This window comes from Petaurus breviceps, unplaced genomic scaffold, assembly GCF_028583685.1.
Source record: "Petaurus breviceps papuanus isolate PSGF00001 unplaced genomic scaffold, PetGlider_PUasm1.0 90925, whole genome shotgun sequence".
Classification (NCBI taxonomy): domain Eukaryota; kingdom Metazoa; phylum Chordata; class Mammalia; order Diprotodontia; family Petauridae; genus Petaurus; species Petaurus breviceps.
In genome coordinates, this window is record NW_027187380.1 from 11,701,458 (window position 1) to 11,724,341 (window position 22,884).

Consider the following 22,884-nt stretch of genomic DNA (forward strand, 5'->3'; position numbering starts at 1 on the left):
GTGTTTTGGTAAGTGTGGGTGCGAGAGTGTGTGTCTCGATCCGCGAGGGGTAGAAAGCTGAAAAGTGTTAGGAGGGGGGGAGGGGAGAGAAAGAGGCAAGGGGAGTGCGTGGGAATGTTCACCGTAGAGAGAGAGAGAGAGAGAGAGAGAGAGAGAGAGCTGCTGCATCAATAGGATAGCTAGGTGGTTCAGTGGATAGGATGTCATAGAGTCAGGGACCCCTCCCATACTTACTAGCTGTGTGACCCTGGGCAAGTCATTTTACCTTTGCCTTAGTTTCCACAACTGTAAATAGGGATCATAATAGCAGCCACCTAAGAAGGTTGGTATGAAAGCCAAATAAGTTAATATTTGTAAAGTGCTTGGCACATAGTAGGTACTAAATAAATGCTAGTACCCTCCCCCTTAGGTAGGGCTTCCTCTTTCTGAATCTGAGCCTGCAAGACAGGGGGTGTGGCTCTGGAAATGGGTTTGTTCATGTGTCCATGTTCATAAGTAGGTGAACTCTTATTAGTTTCTTATCTGCCTCTTCCGTCATCCCAATTACCATTTTATCTTTCCTTTTTTTTTTTTTGTTACTTCTCAAAATGCCACTTATTTTTCACCTTTCTATTTCCTGTGGGTATGTGTGTGTGTTTGTACATATATACACACACATTCTCTATACATAAATATTCTTTATATATACACACACATACATATACATTCTCTATATAATCTATAGGACTTAAGTAGGCAAATCATCATGTGTAAAATAAGAGTATTGGATTAAATTGTGGAAGTCTCTTCTACTTTCTCTCTTCCTGTTTTGGGGAACATTTCCAGTATGCCAGTTGCTGCCTTTGAGACTTTATCATTGAACTACAAAGAACTAGGTGAGAGGAACAGCTACTTTCTGGGTTGTTCCTCTTTAGTGAATGGCTCAGAACCATTAACATTGGGCTCTGAATATTTGTTTCTGATCTCTTGAATACTGGAGCATCAGGTAAAGTAGTGAGAGATAGTACAAAGAGCACTGGTCTTGAAGTCAGCAGATTTGGGTTCAGAGTTTGTAGACAATCTTTATGAGCTTCAACATCCTCATCTATAAAATGAGGGCTTTAAATCTTGCATTGTCCCATTACCTGATAAATAAATAGTCAAAGGATATGAACAAACAGTTCTCAAAAGAGCTGCTAAGTATTTGCAACCATATGAAAGGATGTTCCAAACCACAAATAATGAGAGAAATACTAATCGAAACAGCCCTGAGGTTCACACATTGCCAATGGCAAAACTGACCAAAAACTGGCAACAGTCAATGTTGGAGGGGCTGTGGAAGGATGGGCACACTAATACATTATTGGTGGAGCTGTAAAATGGTACAACTATTTTGGAAAATATTTTAAAATTGTGTAAATAAGGTGACTAAAATGTTCATGCTCTTTGAACCAGAAACTCCATTACTGGACTCATACCCCCAAAGAATCCATTGATAAAAGAAAGTCTCCATAATCTCCAAAATATTTATTTTGTGATAGCTAAGAATTGTGGTATATGAATGTAATGGAATATTATTGTGCTATAAGAAATTATATATGATTAATACAGAGAAACATGGAAAGACCTGCATGAACTGATGCAGAGTGAAGTAGGCTGAACAAAGAAAACAATGTACACAATAACTGCAACACTGTAAATAGAAAGAACAACTACACACACACACACAATCAAAAGTGAATGTAGGATGAGCTTCTAGGTGGCACAGTGAATAGAGCACTGGCTCTGGAGTCAAGAGGACCTGAGTTCAAATTCGGTCTCAGACACTTAACACTTGGTAACCCTGCAACCTTGGACAACTGCCTTGCCTTCCCCCCTCAAAAAAAAGCCCCCAAAAAGTGAATGTAGGACAGTTGTAAAGAACAAATTGAACTTGAATGAGGAGATATGAGAAGATATCCTCAATCTATCCTTTTCTACATATAGGGATTCCACAGGTGTTACACATTGCACATGTTTTTGGACTTTTTCCAATGTATCAGTCAGTTGTGCTGAGGGGTTTTCTCTCTAATAATTATTATTAGTTATAGGAGACTGATCTCTGGGAAGAGAAGAGTATGGAATATTTGGGATAATTTTAGTGATGTAAGACATAAAAAATCAATAAAAACGTATAAAAATAAATAAAAAATATTGAGTTGCCTATCTCACAGGTATGCTGTGAGGAAAAGTGTTTTCTAAACCTTAAAATCATATAATTGTCATTAATTATTACTGTTGTCCCAGTAGATTAGTCCAGCTCTAGTCAGTGGCCATTGAATTGTGGAATTGACTCAGTGCTCTATATTTCTTTGCTTTTCCAAGGCAAAACTTTATTTCTTGTGGCCATGAGGGAAAAAATCAGACCATAGACATTCCATTATTATTTATATCCATTATTAAACTAAGTTCTTCTTTGAGTGCATAAAAAGGTGTGCTCAGTGTACAATTAGTCTTATGGCTGAATTGAGAAGATACAAGATAAATAAAATAGTAGAGAATTGAAAGACAAACAAGAGTAATGCAGAGTAGGATGCCATTGAGCACTCCAGGAAAGAATATAACCAATTAAATGGAAAATTAAGCAGCATCCTGAGCAGGTACTTTTTTTGTTCTGCAGAATAGGATTCTTAAAAGACAATCTCCCATAGTACATCAAGTTAACAATGTCTAATCTGCTTATAGCCCCTTTTTCAGTAATGTTAACATCTAGAAGTACAACAAAAAGGGATGGGCTTTCATGTTTCCACATTCCTCCCTCGTTTGCCTGCTTTGTGCATTTAGAACACAAAGATCATCATTCTGAAATGGATGGACAGGACTCTTCCAATAGTTGAGGACCATGATGTAGATCTCATTTATTTGAGAGGGATTAAAAGTGGTTGTTGCTTAACACAAAGGCTTTTTTTTTTTTAAATCATGACCAAAAAGATAAAGACATTGATACAGGTAAAGGCCATAGATATGATTCCCACTGCCCACTCTCCAATCTCACTGAAGCCTAGCCAGCCAGCCAAAAAGCAGAAGATACACCTCTTTGTTCAAGGTTATCATACTATCTATTAGTTGTTTGTATATAGTTAATATCATTTGTAAAGTTTCTGATATAGTTGAGGATATAGGTATTGGAGCCCCCCTAGGTTCATTCTTTCAACCCCACTCACATGAGCATGTTGGGACCTCAGAGGGTGACTCAGATTCCTCCTTTCAGAATTCTAGGAATAAGTCTGAGGGGTTACTATTGCTTATGAGCCTCCGTCTTGTGTATTATTCTCAATATTAATCAACCAGTTGACATCAATTAGCTTTTATAAAGGAATGTTTACCAAGAAAGTACAGCATGAAGAGAGATTGCAAAAATATTGCCCAAACTGAGATTTTATCCATCGATAGTGGGTCCAAGTTTAAAGTGGTTGGTCCTAAATACAGTAGAACCTTGGTTTATGAATAACCTGGTTTACATATGCTTCACTGGACGAGGAAAAAGATTTTTGCAAAATTTGTCTTGCAGGATGAACAAAAATTCACAGTAGGAACATCATGTTTGCTCCACCACTGGCTTAGAGGTGCTAGCCAGAAGCTGCTGCTCTTCCAGTGGAGATGTCACCATGGGAATAAGGCAGAGTGGGGAAAGGCTCTCACTCTTTTGCTGTAGAGCCAACTGGCAATCCTCAGCTAATCCCTGCACCATTTGGTGTCATGCCTCATCCAACAGCTCATCCAGCTCCCAAGGGCCCTCTTGAAGAGGCACTGACCCATCCTGAAGGTAGTTTGGGATTGTCCAAAATGATGACCACTCCAGTCAATCAGCACCCAGCCTTCAGAGTCTGTGAGTACCCCCATATGGCCACTCAACATAGCTTTGAGTATAGTGTCCTGCTTGGTCAGGGTCGGCTGTGGTGGTGTATTGGAGTGAGCCCCCCACTTTCAGCCTCACATACTTGCTACTTGGACTCAGGCACTTGAGATCATAGGAGGCCCTGGCCTACGCCTATGACCTCATGGCTGGGAAGTGTGTGCCACGGCAACTGGAGGGTGGGGCTTGGGACTCCATGGGAGGGGGTGGTTGGGTATCCCGGGACCATGACCTCTCCCATTCTGGCCACTCCTGCCAGAGATGGCAGTGAGTGGCAGCAACAGAAGCAAAATCCCTTTCTCCCCCAGGTCCCAGGTCACTCCCCCTCCTCCACCCAAGTCCTGGCCACAACCTCTGACCCTGGTCCTCTGACACTAACCCTCTCCATGAGCCCTTCAATTCCCTACCCCACCCCTCCCTCTAGGCTCTGTTATACCAGCCACAACTCTTCTCAAAGGTAAAGTGCAGGCTGATTTGTTTGATTTTTGGTTTATTTTGTGTACTAATCATTGCTATTGTATTTCAGGTGCATTAGGGACAAAAAAACTTACTTAAAATTATAAATAATTATTTTTATATGAATATTTTTGGGGATGTGGTACCAATTATCCGACTTTACATTATTTCCAATGGGAAAATTCACTTTTCAATACAAACGACTTGCATGATGAACAGAATTTCAGAAGGAATTAAATTTGTAAATTTGTAAATGAGGTTCTACTGTACTCCCTCTGTCCATACCCTAGGGATAAACTCTTCCTTCCTCACAGATACAATGCCCCCAAGGAGAGTGGGCTCAAACTTGAAGCATAGCAGTACTGAGACACACATAGAGGGAAAGTATAGAGTGGAAGGGTACATCATGATGCAGCCCTGGGAGATCATTTATTCCCTCAAAATTCCCTTCTGGCTGTGGTGTTGCTAATAAAGAAGTTGCTCTCTTTTCCAACTAATTTGGTTCCTTGTAGATGCACTGTCTTGACTGATAGATCAATCTAGTTCTGGGTTGGATCAAGCAGATCTGTCCTCAAGGCTGGCTCCTTGATAGGTTCAGCTACTGTTATTATAGTCCCTCTTGGTCTCTGTTACTTACTACAGTTGCTGAGCGAACCTCTGACGGCTCTTCCAAACTTTTGAGCCTCACATGGTCATAATCTGGTCCATTCCATCTTTGGATCATTAAGTGAAGGGACCATTCACTTAAGATCAGGAAAGAATAAACAGGCACCATGTATTCAGGGATGCATAGCTGTAATGTTAATGGGATATAAGATCTTCCCCGCCCATTAATAGGCCTCATGTGGAGCCCATTAAGGGAAACTTTATTAGGAGAGGTTTGTTTTTCAGGGAGGCCCACACCTTTTGTTACTTTGTAATTAGGCAGTGGGTGACAAGGGTTGTGATGCCCTCTGACCTTGAGGAAGTATATATATATATATATATATTCTGAGGTTAGCATTTTGTTTTCCAGCTCACACATTGGAAGAGTATTCGTGTGATTTGGCCTGATGAAGACTCCAGGTAGCCTTTAAGGACCCCTCCCCTCAGCTTTGAAAACCCATATGCTGATGCTTCTCTCTTCGGTCACTATGTATGTATTGCCTTGGTCAGACAGTTGGATCTGTCTGTTGATCTATGCTAATTTCTCAGACAGAAGCCCTGTATGTTGGTCTTTATTTCTCTGCTTATATTTTCTCTATTTTCTCTGTTTGGATATTCTCTGAAGCTCAGGGTACTGACTCTTCCCCTGAACTAGTGAATCTAATTTAAAAAGATTGTTTCTTCTACTTCTAGTGAACACCAAATGGCGGACAATGCTGATGCTGCAGGAGGTGAGGGAGGCCCAAGGGCCCAGCGATGGAGACCAGGGAGGCTTCTTTGGTGGCTTTAGCAGTGGGGGCAGAGGTTGAGGTTGAGGCTGGGGCTGTGGCCTCAGGGCCTGGGGAGGAAAGGCTGAAGACAAGGAGTGAGTTCCTGTCACTAAGCTGGGTGGGTTAGTCAAGGACATGAAGATCAAGTCTTTGGAAGAGATCTATCTTTTCTCACTTCCTATCAAGGAGTCTGAGATCATAGATTTCTTCCTGGGATCTTCATTGAAAGATGAGGTTCTGAAGATCATGCCTGTTCAAACTAGAGCTGGACAACGTACCAGGTTCAAGACTTTAGTGGCCATTGGTGACTACAATGGCCACGTTGATCTGGGTGTCAAGTGCTCCAAGGAAGTGGCCACAGCTATTCGTGGTGCTCTCATTCTGGCCAAGCTGTCTAGCGATGTAGGTCGGTTCTGGTGCACCTGATCCCCGCCCCTAGAGGCACTGGCATTGTCTCAGCTCCTGTACCTAAGAAGCTCCTGATGATGGCTGAAATTGATGACTACTACACTTCTGCAAGAGGCTGTACTCCCACTCTGGGCAACTTCGCTAAAGCTACCTTTGATGCCATCTCCAAAACATACAGCTATCTAACCCCAGACCTGTGGAAGGAGACTGTGTTCACTAAGTCTTCTTATCAGGAATTCAGCAACCATCTTGTGAAGACTCACACTTGAGTGTCTGTCCAGAGGACCCAGGCAGCTACTGTGGCAACCACATAGATGTTTTTTTATAAAGAAATAAATTGAACCATGCCTGCTAAAAAAAAAAAGATTGTTAACCCCTAACAGCTATCTTTCCTAATAAAGTAGTTCTAAGAACCTGTGCTAGCAACCATCCTGGGTATTCCAGTGTGGTTGCCACTACAATAGCTTAAAGGTGGAGAGATAAGACAGCCTCAGTCCCTACTCCATTCAGGGGCTTACAAAATCTCTTCCTCACTTCAAAGCCAAGAGTGAGGATAAAGAGATATTGTTCACTTGAACCCTTTATATGCCCAATTTATTCCAGCTCAGTCTGCATCATCAGTTTTCAACTAACCAGAAGACTTTTCATCACCAAACAGTATTAGCCCCTCAGTGACTCATGGCTAGAATAAGGCTCATAAAAACTTGTTGGACTGAATATCGCACATGCTTTGAAAACTAAGGCATTAATTGGACAGTTCTGTTATGCCAGAAAATGACAGGTAGAATTGTGCTCATTTAGACCCTATCCTACTGTATTCGGGGAGGGGGGGTTGTTGAGCTATACTTTTTTTTCTTCAATCTTAACTATTTATTTATTTACTTTTAATTTACAACATTCAGTTCCACAAGTTTTTGAGTTCCAAATTTTCTTCCCCTCCTTCTCCTCCGCCCCACCATGGTGGCATGCAATCCAATATAGGTTCTACAAATACCTTCACATTATACATTAGTCAAGTTGTAAAGAAGGATTATAACCAATGGAATGAACAATGAGAAAGAGGTAACAAAACAAAACAATAAAAGAGAGAGCAAGTAGTTTCTTTGATTTGCATTCAGACTCCATAAATCTTTGGATGTGGATGGCCTTTTCAATCATGAGTCCTTTGGAGTTGTCTTATAACCTTGCATTGCTGAAATCATTCCAGTCTATCAAAGTAAGTCATCATAGATATGATGTTTCTGTAATTGTGTACAATATTCTCCTGGTTCTGCTCCTCTCACTCAGCATCAGTTTATATAAGTCACTCCAGGTTATTATGGAAGTCCATCTGTTCCTCATTTCATATAGCACAATACCTACTGCCTTTTTGAATGAACATGTGGGAGCCAACATCCAATTTCTCCTTATTAAAGTCAGATATCTTGCAGCCACTTGTAGTAGCAGAAATATCCTTATCCTTTGCCCATGCAGATTAAGCTAGTTTTTCCTTAAAAAGTATTGAGATACTCTTCAAGATTTTATTGGCTCAGTGTAATAGCAAGCACAGAAGTAGTTCATACCTTGTTTCAGCTATTGAATTAACACCTTGATTCAGTTCAAGTTTATTTTGAGCCTTATATCAAGTCTGTTAAGAAACAGAACATGTGAACCCTAGAACTCATGAACTCCTGCAACAGGAAGGGGAGGAGCTAATGACCACATATAAGGTGAATTTCCAGGATATAGACAGCAAAACTGAGAAGAGGACTCTTGTGGTGGCAGAGTCAAGAAGGAGAAAACTTGTGGTATCCCGGCACTCTGTCTGCTCTGTCTGTGTTGATGTTTGTTTGTGATACTTTGTACAGAAGCCCTGAAAGAGGATTTTCCAGTTGTATGTTTACAGAAGTCCTGGAGCAGGGTTCTGGAGGTCCTGGGACTTTACTGATGGTTTGTGCTGACCTCTTGGACCTTGTTTGTGGGTCTGTGTTGATTTCTATGTTGATGATTTGTGTTGAGTTCTCAGACCTTGTTGGTGGGTCTGGGTTGATTTCACAGGCAGATAGTGAATTGATGAAGGTGCTGGCAATGTGCATGAATATTATTGTGACTCTGTCAAGCTTTGTCTTCCCAGAAACAGGAACTGTGAAGGACTTGAGGAGGACTGGAAACTGTGAACTTTGATATGGAATGAGAACTGGACAAAGAACTGGTCAAGGAGCTGGACAAGGAACTGGGAGCTGCCTGCTTTTGAACCCAAGTGACAGTTGGAGCTGGGACCATGGAAGAGGAACCATGGAAGCTGAAAGTCAGCCTCAAGTCAATCTGAAAGAAGACTTTACTTGGATACTGTGTACTAACTGAGAAAATTATGATTTACTATGATCTAAGGGTGGAGAACTTTGACTTTTGTACTTTGTGATTGAATTAAGGATTTTGTGATTAACTAAATGAATGTACTTTGTTGAAAACTATGTGACCACTTTGGTGAAAACTGTGAGGCCATTTTAGTGATAAGTTGTTGAATTGTGACATGGTGAATGCTGTATTTTGATTTTCTGTGAATGTTTTGCTCTGATTTGTTATGGAAAAATAGTGAGTTCACTATACTATGTAATCAGAACCATGAAAGCTGTTCACGGCAGCAGTCCTCTGGAAAGCTGCTTGTACATGGCTTTACATTCAGGGGACTAAGGACTCAGATTATCAATGTGACTTCCTTATTGGCTGAGTACAAAAGGAAGGAAAAGGAGTGCCAAGAGCCTCTGAGGTTTGGCTGGTAGGTCCCAGTAGTAACACGGGCAAGAGAACCTCACTTAGATCAGCTTTAGGCATACTCAGTGCTTATCCTTATTAAATATCCTATGCCTGCTATAGCTAAATATATCTCTTTTTTACTGTTAAACAATTTATGAATTTCTCATTTTATTCCAATATGGAACCTAAACTATCAGGAGACTGGCTTGAGCAAGGCCCAGCCTACCACACCATTTTGTTTTATTATAGAGAAAAAAATATAATGGCCTATTTTACTGACTTTTTCCCCTGAAAGCAGAAAGCCTCTTGCTTTAGATGTAAAGAAGCAAGTACATAATAATATTTTATTTGATTTCTCTTTCATAATACATTATGTCTAAAACATTTAATTGTTTTTAGCTATACAAATAAATGCTTCTACTACAACAACAAGAACAAAAAAATTGTTATTCTATTAGGGCAAGGCCTACTCTTCACTAACTAGGACATAATCTATATAATTTATATGCTATTCACATTTATGAAATAGAGAGGAATTCCCTTATTATTGTACAAGGGCTCATGCCAATAGGCCCAGCAGTTAGTTTGTTCATTGGAAACTTGGTGAATAAAAGTTACAAAGGTGTTATCAATCCCAGATTCACCAATTTCCTCATCTCTAAAATGGGAAACTGAAAGTTTCTTCAAGCTATGTGAGGAATAGTCAAACAATTGCTAGCCATGCTCAGTTTTTTACTTCAGTGCCAAGAAGTGACTTTGTTCCTTTTAAAGAGGGTATGATGGCAATGTTGAATATCCTCTTCATTCTGGAGTGGTACATTCTCTTGATCAGTTTCCCCAGTTTCCCCAGTACTTGACTTATCTTTTGGTGCTCCACAAATGAGGCTTCAAAAAACTCAAACAGAGGTGATGGTAGGGTTAGGAACATTCTGAAGAACTATTGTGGATATGGTACAATTATTAACAGATATCCAAAAGATATAAACAAGCAGTTTTCAGATAAATAAATCAAAGCTATGAGAAAATGAAAGCATATCTGTAGTCATATTATTTATTAGAGAAATGCAAAATATAACAACTCTCAGGTACCACCTCACACCTATCAGATTGGCTAATATGAAAGAAAAGGAAAATGACAAATATTGTAGGGGATGTGGGAAACTTGGGACCTCAAGGCACCATTGGTGGAATTGTGAACTGATTCAACTATCTTGAAGAACAATTTAGAACTATGCCTAAGGGGCTATAAAACTGTGCATACTCTTTGATCCAGCAATATTAGTACTAGTTCTGTACTCCCAAAGAAATTTTTTTAAAAATAGGAGGAAGGACCTATTTGTACAAAAATATTTATAGCAGCTATTTTTGTGGTGGCAAAGAATTAGAAATTGAGGGGATACCCATCAACTGTGGAATGGCTGAACAAGTTGTGGCATATGATTATAATGGAATATTATTGTGCTATAAGAAATTATGAGCAGAATGATTTCAGAAAAACCAGGATAGATTTATATGAACTGAAGCAAAGTGAAAAGAACAGAATCAGGAGAATGTTGTACATGGTAATAGCAATACTGTATAATGATCAGCTATGAATGACTTAGCTATTCTCAGCAAGACAATTCCAAAATACTCATGATGAAAAATCCTATCAATCTCTGGAGAAAGAACTGATGGACTCTGAATATAGATCAAAGGGTACTATTTTTTTACTTCATTTCTTTGTGTGTTTTTTTCCTTCTGGGTTTGTGTCTTCTTTTACAACATGACTAATATCGTAATATGTTCTGCATTATTGAACAAGTATAACCTATGTCAAATTTCTTACTGTCTCAGGGATGAGGGAAATGAGGGAAGCAGAAAGAAAATTTGAAACTCAAAAATTTTTTAAACGTCTTTTATGTCTTTCCTAAATTGTCTTTACATGTAACTGGGAGAAAAAAATTTTAAGACAAAAATCCAAAAGGAGAGAGTAACTCAAACAAGTACAAGAAGAGCCCCAGGGGGAAATGGCTTGGCTACAAAGATGACAAAAATACCTGGGAAAAATGAAATAAGACCTCTAGAGGAAAAAAAATCAGAAGGAGAACAAATAGCTTAGAAGAGCAGATAAAAATTGTTACCCAAGCAACAGACTCATAAATTAGAATCAATAAAATAAAATTCAATGACTATATGAGACAAGAAATATTTTTAAAAATTAAAATTTTGAAAAATTTTAAAGAAAATCAAAGGTATATGGGGCAGCTAGGTGGTGCAGTGAATAGAGCACCAGCCTTGGAGTCAGGAGGACCTGAGTTCAAATCTTTCCTCAGACACCTGACACACTTACTAACTGTGTGACCCTGGGCAAGTCACTTAACTCCAATTGCCTGGCCTTACCCCCTTCAAAAAAAAGAAAGAAAATGAAAAGTATCTTCTATTAAAAATAACTGACCTAAAGCATGTCAAAGAAAGAGAATTTAAGAATTATTGGACTTGCTGAAAACATTTTTTTTTAAATGAATATCTCCTATTTCAGAAAGTAATAAATGAAAACTTCCTAGATTTATTAATATCAGTACACTAATAAGTAAAAATAGAAATAATCTACCCATCACCTGCTGAAAGAAACCACATATTTAAAAACCCAGGAATGTAAAAGCCAAAATCCATTGTTTCCAGATCAAAGAAAAAATATTGCAGGCTGTCAGAAAAAAAAAACCACAACTTTTCTTTTTTTTAAATTAAATTTTGTTTATTTTTAGTTTACATTATTCATTTCCACAAGATTTTGAGTTACAAATTTTCTCCCCATCTTTCCCATACCCACCACCCTAAAAGAGCAATCCCACTGAATGCTTCCTCCCCTAGTCTGCTCTCTCCTATATCCTCCCCCATTGCAACTTTGACTTTCCAGTAGGGCAAGATGGATCTCTATGCCCCAGTGCCTGTATATCTTATTTCCCAGTTGCATGTAAAAATTATATATATTAAACATTTGATTTTAAAACTTTGAGTTCCAGATTCTTTCCCTTCCTCCCTCATCACCTACCCTTACTGGGAAGATAATTCAATATAGGTTGTACATGTGTAGCTATGCAAAACATTTCCATAGTGGATATGTTGTGAAAGACTGACTATATTTCCCTCCATCCTATTCCGCCCCCCACTTGTTCTGTTCTCTACTTTGACCCTGTCCCTTTTCCTGTTGTTCTCCTCAGTCTCCTCTCGTATGCCTTTGTATTTTAGTGACTTAAATGATAGTGTCCTGGCTCTCAGTGATTCCCCTTTCACTTAAAAGGTAACAATTCACTAAATTTCTCCTATTAAATCAATAGTCCATTTAAAAATTGCTTGGGGCAGCTAGGTGGGGCAGTGAATAGAGCACTGGCCCTGGAGTCAGGAGGACCTGAGTTCAAATTCGACCTCAGACACTCAACACCAAAAAAAAAAAACCTAGCTGTGTGACTTGACCCCAATTGCCCTCCACAAAGCAACAAATAAACAAATAAACAAATATCACCCCTCAATATTTGGTTAAGTTATGATTTCTCCTTTTAAACAGATTTTTTTTTTGTTTTACCACTGAAATAATCAGATTGATTTCTGTTCTTTTAAAGTCGATCCTACCTACTATTAATTTATTTTGTCCTGTGTCTAAGATAAGTTCTTTGCCTCTGAACTTAGCTCAGAAATTCAAATGGCTTGTAATGAGTTGAGTTTAGAAATTTAGTTCTCTTATTAATCATTGTGTCAAGGAAATCTTTTACCTTTGAAGGAAGCAGGTGGACACCCAAAGTTTTGGTCTAGTATCATAAAGCTATCCTTCAAGGATGTTGTTATCCAAATAAGTCTGGTCCACTCTCTCTAACCTTGCATGTGGATTCAAACAATGGACATTTCTTAGTCACAAGAGGGAAGGAGGGAGTTGTTTCTAGTCTCTCATTGCCGTTTTCTAACCAATCATATTGTCCCCCATGCCTCAGTTCTGTAACCAGTCATTTTGATTTCTCCATTCATGATGCTGAATTCTCTTCACCAATTATAACTTGTTTCCTGCCTACAAAGTCCTGCTCTTTGTTCTGTTGTCCCTGTGTCATTTCAGTCACACTCTTCATAACTCCATTTGGGGTTTTCTCGGCAAAGATATTAGAGTGGTTTTGCCATATCCTTCTCCAACTCATTTTACAGATGAGGAAACAGAGGCAACCCGTGTTAAATGCCCAGGATCACATAGCTAGTAAGTAGTGTCTGAGGTCAGATTTGAACTCAGAAAGATGGGTCTTCCTGACTTCAGGCCTGTGCCACCTAGCTGCTCTTTTGTTCTGCACTCCCCAAAATTAGCAAAGAGAGTTTCCCCCCTTATTTGGGGTCTTAGCTTTGCTGAGGAAGCTGAGATCCTATTGATTGGTAAATTCATGCTTTACTTATGAATTGATCATGTTTGGAATTTTTTGCTTTAGTCTCCTTTAACTGTTACACCACCTTTAATTCATAAAATAGCAATATATAAATGAAATAAGAGACTATAGTGCCTGGTAGCTCTAAATACCTCAGCAAGTTCCAATATGATATTTTGTGCCCTTAAAATGATTTCTTTGCACTCATATTTTTTCAGTTTTTCAATAAATAAAAGTTCTTCTTTTGTTCCCCCTCCACCCTTTAAGGTATCAAAGCATTCACATAAAAGTGAGGCATCATCTTACATCTTTTATAAGGTGATTTAGTTTTATATTTACATAAAAGTTCATTTTCTGTCCAAAATTAAAGGTTATATAAAAGGTTTTGCTTAAAGGTTATATAAAACCTTCAGAATATAGCTGAAAATGTATATTTTTAAATTTTAATTTTATCAATTGTTATTAAACCAAAGTTCTTTTCAGGCATCAAAATGTTCAGTAGTAATAACAGTAACAGTGGTGATATCTTTTCTCTTTTGCAGTTTGTTTAAATATTTTCCTTTATAAAAAATAACTTTTTTCTGACCTTTTCTTTGATAAACTGCTCCATATGAAAAGGACCTTAAAGGGACAGCACATTACGTCAGTTATATTTTTAATTCCCCAGTAGAGAAGTAACCTGTAAAGCTTTTGTACCAGGGCACAGAGGTGTGGGTGAGGGCACCTCCTCCCTAAAACCAGTCCTTGAACCTCACATTATAGTGCATCCTAGCCTGTGGAACAACCACTCTCAGGCTACCATTTTCAGGGATCTGTGAGTGTAGCACCCATCCCCATGATCCCCAACCTCTAAAGGAACACAGACTGGATTTTCTAGGGAGAATTACTCCACCTCCTAGTGAGCCACCCCCTAACTGAATTTGCCCTAGGCACAAGAGTTCTTATGTAGGTCTTTTCCTCAGACAGTACTCATGGGATCATGGGAGCATAGATATTGAGATGGAAGCAATCTCAGAGGTCATCTAGTTCAATACCCTTATTTTACAGGTGAGGAAACCGAGGCCCAGGGAAGTTAAGTGACTTGCCTATGAATCACTCACACAGTAATTTTCCAAATAGGATTTGAACCTAGGTCCTTGTTTGCCTAAAGCAGTGCTCTTTCTGCTGTGCCAGTCCTTCCCTTCCCTTCCTTATCCTATAAGAACACTTTACAAAGTCCCACAAGATCCCAGTTGACTTCAAAACCCAGATGGCCAGAAGTTAGATGACTTAAGGCTTAGATAAAGTGGGTTTAGAAATCCTATCCTTCTCTAGTGTTTATGGCATTGGAAGGAGAGGGACTTAAAGTGCCTGTAGTACTTGAATATAATGAACATTTGTGGTTCAGTTATTTTTCAGTAATGTCTGATTCTTTGTGACCCCATTTAGGATTTTCTTGGCAGAGATACTGGAGTGGTTTGACATTTTCTTCTCCAGATCATTTTACAAATGAGGAAACTGAGTTAGAGTTAAATGACTTGCCCAGGGTCATACGGCTAATAAATGTCTAAGGCCAGATTTGCATTCCAGAAGATGAATCTTCCTGACTCCAGACCCAGCACTCTATTCACTTCACCTGCTCCATATTGAACATAGAACATGTTAAGTAAACTTATAGGCTGTTAGAATAGGAAGGAATCACAAAGAGAATATCTATATCTAGCATAAGAAACTGAAGCCCAGAGTTGGGATATAGCCTGCCATCCTTTGTTTTAATGTTTATTTGCATTCTACAGGGTGTTCAGGGAGGACCAGCACCTCTGGTATCAGGACTTGCTGAGCCCTTTTCAGGTCTATATATCCACCTTTGGTGTCCACCTGTCACCCAACTCTCACTGTGGTTTCAAGAAGTTGTGTTATGGGCAGTAGCCACACCCTGGTAAACTATCTCAGAAGATGGGCTAAGCCAGTTTAAGGGTAACTGACCGACCTTAACTCACCATCAGTGATTAGGAGAATGTCTGCCCAAAGCATGTGAAGACTTCCCCCAACTGAATGGGTGGATGAGAACAATCTTATTCCAATGGCCATGAAGACAGCTGAGCTTAGAGCTCAGAGCTGGGTCAGATATTTGATCAGACATTGAAGGTGCCAAGGTCATTCACAACCAGTCATCACCCATCATCTTAATTTTTGTCTTGCCACTGGACTTAGATGACTCTGAAAGAGAAAGTAAGGCTGATAACTTTTTGCAACTCTGCTTTACTTAAATTCAATTCACAAGCAAGTCAAGACATCATCTATGATGTCATTAGTCCTCTTCAAAAGCAAAGGACAAACAACAATCTTTATTCTCTGTACTATTAATACTGCTAATAAATTATTATATGGTCATTAATAGTGTCTAGTACAAACATATGAGTTTGTGACTTGAAATTGAGAGAGGGGAAGTACATCCATAGAAGGAGAAATTTATCTGGTTCCTTGTCTGGGGTAGAAGCAAGGAATCCATTTAAAAAAGGGGAGAATTGGTGTGGTTTTTCCCCATGAACATTTTGGCACTGCTGCTGGCATGTAGTCTTGCTTGGCATTAGATGACCCCTCACATACACTTTTAGTCTTTGCCTCACATGGGGGATATTCTCCCTTAAACTTTGTGCTGGGCTCTGAGGAAGATACAAAGTTATTTAAACTTTAGATAAAACCTAAGAATTATTCTCTTACTTTTGGAGCTCTTGCTCATATGAGAAGAGGCTAACATGGTTGTAAATTATAATGTTACATAATAAAGTAATTTATAGAGATGAAAAATAAAATTCTGTAGGGATAAGGAGAATTTTTGACTGCAGTAAGATTTTGTGGGGAAGGGGTGCATTTGAGTTGGGCGTTAAATAATGGGTAGGAATTCAACAGGCAGAGAGGACGACTTTGAGTCAATGCAGCTCTTACGTTTACTTTCAGTGTGACCTTGGTCAAATCACTTAACTTTTGGGGGCCTCAGTTTCCTCACCTGTAAAAGGAGGGGGTTAGAATACACAAGTCTTCGAGGTGCCTTTCTACTCTAGATCTAGACGCTTTTCATCCTTCTATAAAAGATGGATAAAATTCCAGGCATAGGGAAAAGCCTGAGGTGCGGAGATGGTAAAGTACAAAGAGAGTGGTTCTCCATACCAAGGTTCTGGGCGAGTCATTTAAGCCTGTTTGCCTTAGTTTCCTCATCTGTAAAACGAACTAGGGAAGAAAATGGGAAAAACACTCCAGTACCTTTGCCAAGAAAATCTCAGAAGGGATCACAAAGACTCGACACGGCAGAAAAACGACTAAACAAACAAACCCCAAAAAGTGAACAAATGAATGAATGAAAGATTGCTCAAGCTAGCGCCTTCGTAATTTGGAAGTAGGGCGAAGGTTGTGAGCTTGAAGAGCGCCCCGCCCCTTAGCCGGGATAGGCTGCGATAGGCAAACGGCCCGGTGCCTTCGCGGAGCTATCCACCCCTGCCCTCTAGGCTACGCTCCAAATGCACGGCGCCTGCGCGAGGGTAGCGGCAGTAGCAACAGCATCAATTCATTGACAGTATTGCGCTGAGCTCTCCGCCATCTAGTCCGCCACGATCCCGTCAGCCCCCGCGCCTGCCAGCCCCTGAGCATCTCTCCGTCCTCTCCTCCTCTTTCCCGTCCTCCTTTGCGGCACAGCGGCTAGATGGCAGCGGAAAAGCAGGTCCCAGGCGGCAGCGGAGGTGGCAGCGGCGGTGGCGGTGGTGGCGGCAGTGGGGGACGCGGCGGCGGGGAGGAGAACAAAGAGAATGAGCTTCCTCCCGCAGGGTCGAAGGGGAACCGACGGTTCGGGGACAGCCTGGGCCTGGAGAGTATCCTAGGCGGCGTGGGCTCAGCTGGGCCCGGGCCGCAGTGACGACGTGTCTCTCGGGCGGGCCGGGGGGCGGAGGAGGAGGTGCCGAGGGGAGCCTGGGCTCTGCAGGAAGGGCCCGAGGTTTTCTTCGTCCCCCCCTACCCCGGGCCTTCCTTTCTGCCGACACCCTGCTCCCTCCTCTCTCGATCAGCGATCGTGGGGGTGGGAAGTGAGGAGATAGGTAGAGGTGGGGGGGGGGGCGCTCTAAAAGTTCCTCTTTTCTCCCCAAGGCCCTGGAGGAGAGCTGTGCCCGCACGCATACTTTTTCTTCTTTTTCTGCTCCTCTTCCCACAAAGGAGGCCTCTGTCGCCTTTCAGCCCCTTTGTCATTGAATAGCAAGGCAGGCCTTTTGCCCACCTAAGTCGCTCATTCAGTGAACTCTGTCCTCAGAAACGATTCGGACAACGAGACTTTGTTGGTTTGGTTCTCCTTCCCTCAAAATTGAGGCAGATGTTGATACTTTCCAGGGTGTGGTGGTAGCACACCACAAGACAACCTCTTAACTAGTTTTTAAAGCCTTCTAAAGTTATGTTTTGTGTATGTTGGTGGAGAGAGGGAGAGCTCAGATGTGCTTGTCGAAAAAAATATATTTTCCGGTTTTCTTTGAAATGTTAGGTTTGAATTGATATATGATATTAGTTTGTAGCCTTTTATAAACTATTTGAAAGAGTAACGAATTTTCCGATACATCCAGTGTGATAACTGAAAGTTGACATATGGTGTGAAGGCATATGTAGTCTCTTTCCTTGCCATATAGTGCTAATAGGAAATAAGGCCTTTTTTTTAAAAGCATAGCTGTACATCTAAATTAAATGAAAGGCATCTGTAGATAACTTTAAGAACTTCAGATTAATTGGATTTCAAGCCAATTAAATCTTCTGTGAGATAAGCATCTTGTTTTTGTTTTTCATTTTTAAGCTTGTACTTAAGAGTGTTCATTTGTTCATAATCTTTACTTGGATTTGTGGGGATTGAGGGAATTTCTTGAAAAATAGGAAATAAATACTAGGAAATAAAAGACTAGGAAAAAATTGTCAAGGAGGACAGTGTATAAACTCAGATGTTTGGACATTTTTAATTAAAAAGGATTATTGAGGGAGATCGTTTTAAAGAGTGAAAATTTGGATGTTGTAATATTTGTAATGTTATTACTGAATTAGTTGAGTCTGATGCAACTTCAAATCTGAGGAAAGTCAGCTTCCCACTTGAGTAAGAAATGTAAATGGAAGATAGAGAACAAATCCTTATAAGGATCAGCTCAAAGAGATTGGGTGGCAGGGTTCAACATCAGATTAATGGCAGTAGACAAAACTGGATATTTTAACATACTGGCACCTACATTTTGGATTCCAAACATCGGCCTAGTTGCTCAGCTAGTCAGTATTTATTAAATGCCTACTATGTGTCAGGCACTGGGCTAAGTGCTGGGGATACAAAAGGTAGTCCCTACCCTCAAGGAACTTCCCCTCTAACTGGGGAGACAGCATATAAACAAACATGTACTAAAGAAACTACATATAAGACAAATAGAAAATAACAGGACACACGGGAATTTAGAGGGGTTGTGGAAGGCTTTCTTTAAAAGATGGGATTTTAGTTGGAACTTGAAGCCAGGGAGGTCAGTAGTTAGGAGCAGAGGATGGAGAACATTCCAGACATGTGGGACATCCAGAGAAAATTCCCAGAGCTGAGAGATGAGTTTCTTGTTCATGGAACATCCAGGAGGCCAACGTCATTAGAGTGTCTGGGAATAAGGTGTAAGAAGAAGGAAAAGGTAGGAGGGGGCTAGGTTATTTGAATGCCAAACTGAGCGTTTTGCATTTGCTTCCGGAGGCAATAGGAAGCCACTGGAGTTTATTAAGTAGGAAAGTGACATGGTGAGACCTGAGCTTTAGGAAAGTCACTTTAGTAGCTGAATAGAGTATGGATTGGAATGGGGAGAGACTTGAGGCAGGCTTACTTACTAGCAGGCTCTTGCAGTAAACCAGATATGAGGTGATGAGGGCTTGTACTAGAGTAGTAGCAGAGTCAGAGGAGAGAAGGGGACATATTCTAGAAGTGTTAAAAAGGTGAAATTGACAAACCTTGGCAACAGCTTGGAGATGGGGTGAGAGAGTGAGAAATCCAGGATGACTCCTAGGTTGCAAAACTGAAGAACTGGGAGGACACTTGCCCTCAGTAACATGGAAAATGGGAGTAGAGGGTAGAGAGGGTTTAGGGGAAAAGATAATGAGTTCTCTTTTGGGTGTATAGCATTTAAGATGTCTTCTAGGTATCCAGTTCAAGAAATCTGGAAAGCAGTTAAAGATGGAAGAATGGAGGTCAAAGAGAATGGGACAGGAAAAGGTAGATTTGAGAATCATCTGCATAGAGATAGCAATTAAATCCATAAGAGATGATGAGATTACCAAGTGAAGTTGTATAGAGAAAGAAGAAAAGAGGGCCCAAGATAGAACCTTGAGGGATACCTCCAGTTAAGGGGCATGCATGATCTGGAGGAAGATCCAGCAGAGAAAACAGGAGAGGTCAGATAAGTAGGATACCCAGGAGAGAGTGTCAAAAGCTGCAGAGAGGTCAAGGAAAATGAGAATTTAGAAAAGGCCATTGAATTTGGCAACCAAGAGATCATTAGTAACTGGAGAAAGCAGTTTTGGTGGAATGATGTGATGATATTGGGAGCTGAATTGTAAGGAGTTAAGAACAGAGTGAGAGGAGAGAAAGTGGAGGCACTTCTTGTAGATGCTTTTTCAAGGAGTTTAGCTACAAAGGGCAGAAGAGATATAGAATGGTAACGTAAGGTTCAAGTGAGAGTTTTTTCCAAGCTGGGAAGACATCATGTTTTTAGGCAGTGGGAAATGAGCCACTAGACAAGGAGAGACTGAAAATAAGTGAAAGTGCAATCTACTGGAGAAGATGAGATGGAATTGGATCACTTGAACAACTTTGTTCAAGTAGCCTTTGTTGTAAGCCCACTTCCTGTGAAACGGGTGAAGGAGAAGATAGTGGCAGAAAGCATTTGAGTGATAGGAGATGAGGAAGAGGGAGTTCATGGAGAATGGCTTCAATTTTTCTGTAAAATATGAGGTAAGGTTCTCAGCTGGGGGTGGGGAGGTTTGAGGAGGGATAAAGAAGTTTGGAAGAGCCTTTGTGGAGAGTGGGATATTGAGTTGATAAAGAAGGTACAGAAGGATTGCCTAGTAGCAATGAGGGGGCCAGTTGAGGTTGTGCAACATAAGCTTGTGGACTTAGAATAATTGCATGATTTTGTCCACCTCCAGCATTATGTGTGTAGGAGCAAAGGTGAAGAATGGTGGGAAGTGATCCAAGACTGAGACTTGACTAGGCATAATTGACAGTATGATAAGGAGGCTAGTGATTTAAGAGAGGAAGACAGTATAGAGTTAAATTGGTTCACCATGGGTTCAAGAAGGGGAAAAGAGGAGAGAGTTACCAGTGTAGGGGAGATGGCTTGGAAAAAATGGATCATTTCCCTGAGCTAATAGGCATCTGACCAGCCTGATTTTTTTCCATATCTTTAGACCTGCTCTTTGAGACTAGAGTGGATACACATGTAGTATTAGAATAGGTGTCCTTTTGTCTTGATGAAATAGTTTAAATAAACCCTTCCAGTCTTTAGGCAGCTGTCTAAACTAGACATTTTCTCCAAGTTTAGTTGGGGGCAGGGAATAAACTTTTAGGAAATCCCAGCCAACTGTCTCAGTGGAGTTCTCTGTTTGGTGAACAAAAGGAATACAAGTGAGTAAATAAGTTTCTGATTTGGAAAGTAACTACAAAGAGTCAGATATAATAGTAAATATTTAACTGGGTTCATATCCCAGCTTTGTTTCTTACTACCTGTACAACCTTGGGCAAATCACTTAACTTTTTTTGCTCGGTTCTCTTATTTGTAAGATGAAGTTGGTCCCATTCAGTTCCAAATCTTTGATTCTGTAATCCTAAAGCATATGGATCTAAATGGAAAGCTGGATATGTTTGGGTTTTGTTCAGGGTCTTCTTAAAAGTAATCTTCAGTTCTTTGGTGTGCATATTTAAGCTATTTTGCAAACTTATTCTTTGTGTAAAATAAGGAGGTTTTTTTTTTAAAGTTACAAAGTTGCATTTCAGTGGTTGGTTTAGAAGTGCTAAAAAAAGTAAAGCTTTTAGCTTCCTCTTGAGTATTAAATTTAAAGAGGACGGACAGAATGAACAAAGTTAATTCATAGTAGGAATATTTAACAGAAATAAAAATCTGCTGGCCCACTTTTATTCATTATTTTATAGAATCTTTGGGTTGAGAAGAAATCACCTAGGCCAGACCTGTGGCCTACAGGTCAGCTTATGGCCCAAGGGCACAGCAAAGGATTTCTAGCAGCCAGTGAAAGGTGCAGATGTTTTCCTCTACATTTTTCAAGGGCCACCCAAAATCTTTTGGTGGGCCACACAGGTCATTCAGGCCTGATCTAGGCCAACTCCAGAAAAATGAATCTTCCCATCTTCCTGGGTTCAAATCTTGACTTTAATTACCTGTGTGACTTTAGTCAAGTTACTTAACCTCATCTATAAAATAAAGGGATGAGAATAGGTGGCTTTTAATATCCCTTTTGATCTTTGACAAGTGACTTGCTTCTGCTTGACTACTAAAGTCCATTCCATCCCCAAATCTCTGATCCTGTGACTTCCAGTGATAGCAAATTCAGTATGATGAGGCACCTCCATTCTATTTTTGAACAGCTCTAATTAAAGGAGACTCAGCAAACATCTATTAAAAATGTACTATATGCAAAATACTGTACTTGGAGTACAAAACTAAATATGACTTAAACCATGTTCACAAAGAGCCTAAAATCTGATGGAGGTAGGAAAAGGAATGAAGACATGTACCACTAACTTATACAGAGGGGATTGAAAACATAAAAGAGAAGTCCAAGCAAAGTGAAATGAAAAATCTGAGGTAAAAAAGATGATTGTGTTCTGCTGGGAAGGGGGAATGTTGAGGAGTGCTGTCTGGTAAAGCCTTGTAAGAGGATATGGGTACCTAAATTGTGCCTTGAAGGAAGGGACTTCAGATCTAGATGAGGTGGTAAGGTTTAAAAGACCTTTATGGGGGCGGTTAGGTGGCACAGTGAATAGAGCATCGGCCCTGGAGTTAGGAGGACCTGAGTTCAAATTCGACCTCAGACACTTAACACACACACACATACACACACACACAAACTAACCATGTGACCTTGGGCAAGTCACTTAATCCCAAATTACCCTCTGAAAAGCAAAAAAAAAAAAAAAAAGACCTTTATGGGTACGGAAGTGGCAACATGACAAAAATATAGAAAAGGAGAGAGAGCATGTCAAGAATGGGGAATTGGTTCAGCAAGCTTTACTTGAGCACCTCCTTTGTGTCAGGCATTATACTAGACTTGGGGAGATGCAGACAACGATAATAGTCCTTTGCCTTCTAGAAACTTTGTGAACTTTGAAGAAAGCAAGGGATTCTAAGAGGTAGCCATAAGAAGGGAATGCATTACAGACATGGGGGGATGGCCCAGGTAAAGGTCTGAAGATGAGATAAGGAATGTCCTGTTAGGGAACAGCAGTAAGAGCAGTTGGCTGGAATAGGACAGCAGTATGAAATCAGCATAGAAAAGTTGTTCGGGGCCAGATCATGAAAGGCTTTAGAAGCCAGGCAGAGGAGTTTGTATATTATCCTAATGGAAATATTGAGGCCCTGGA

At 40.2% G+C, this 22,884-nt stretch overlaps 1 protein-coding gene across 3 annotated transcripts in view; it reads left to right on the plus strand.

Moving 5' to 3' along the window:
* Positions 1-16,895: 16,895 nt before the first annotated feature.
* The window catches only part of SRP68 (signal recognition particle 68), a 53,226-nt gene continuing 47,237 nt past the window's right edge, over positions 16,896-22,884 (plus strand). For 2 of the 3 annotated variants that reach the window (XM_069076327.1, XM_069076329.1), the window contains exon 1: positions 16,896-17,116. In XM_069076327.1, coding sequence (XP_068932428.1) covers positions 16,951-17,116 — 166 coding nt within the window. In that variant the 5' untranslated portion in view covers positions 16,896-16,950. The remainder of the gene's footprint in view (positions 17,117-22,884) is intronic. The other variant, XM_069076328.1, reaches the window with a different exon arrangement.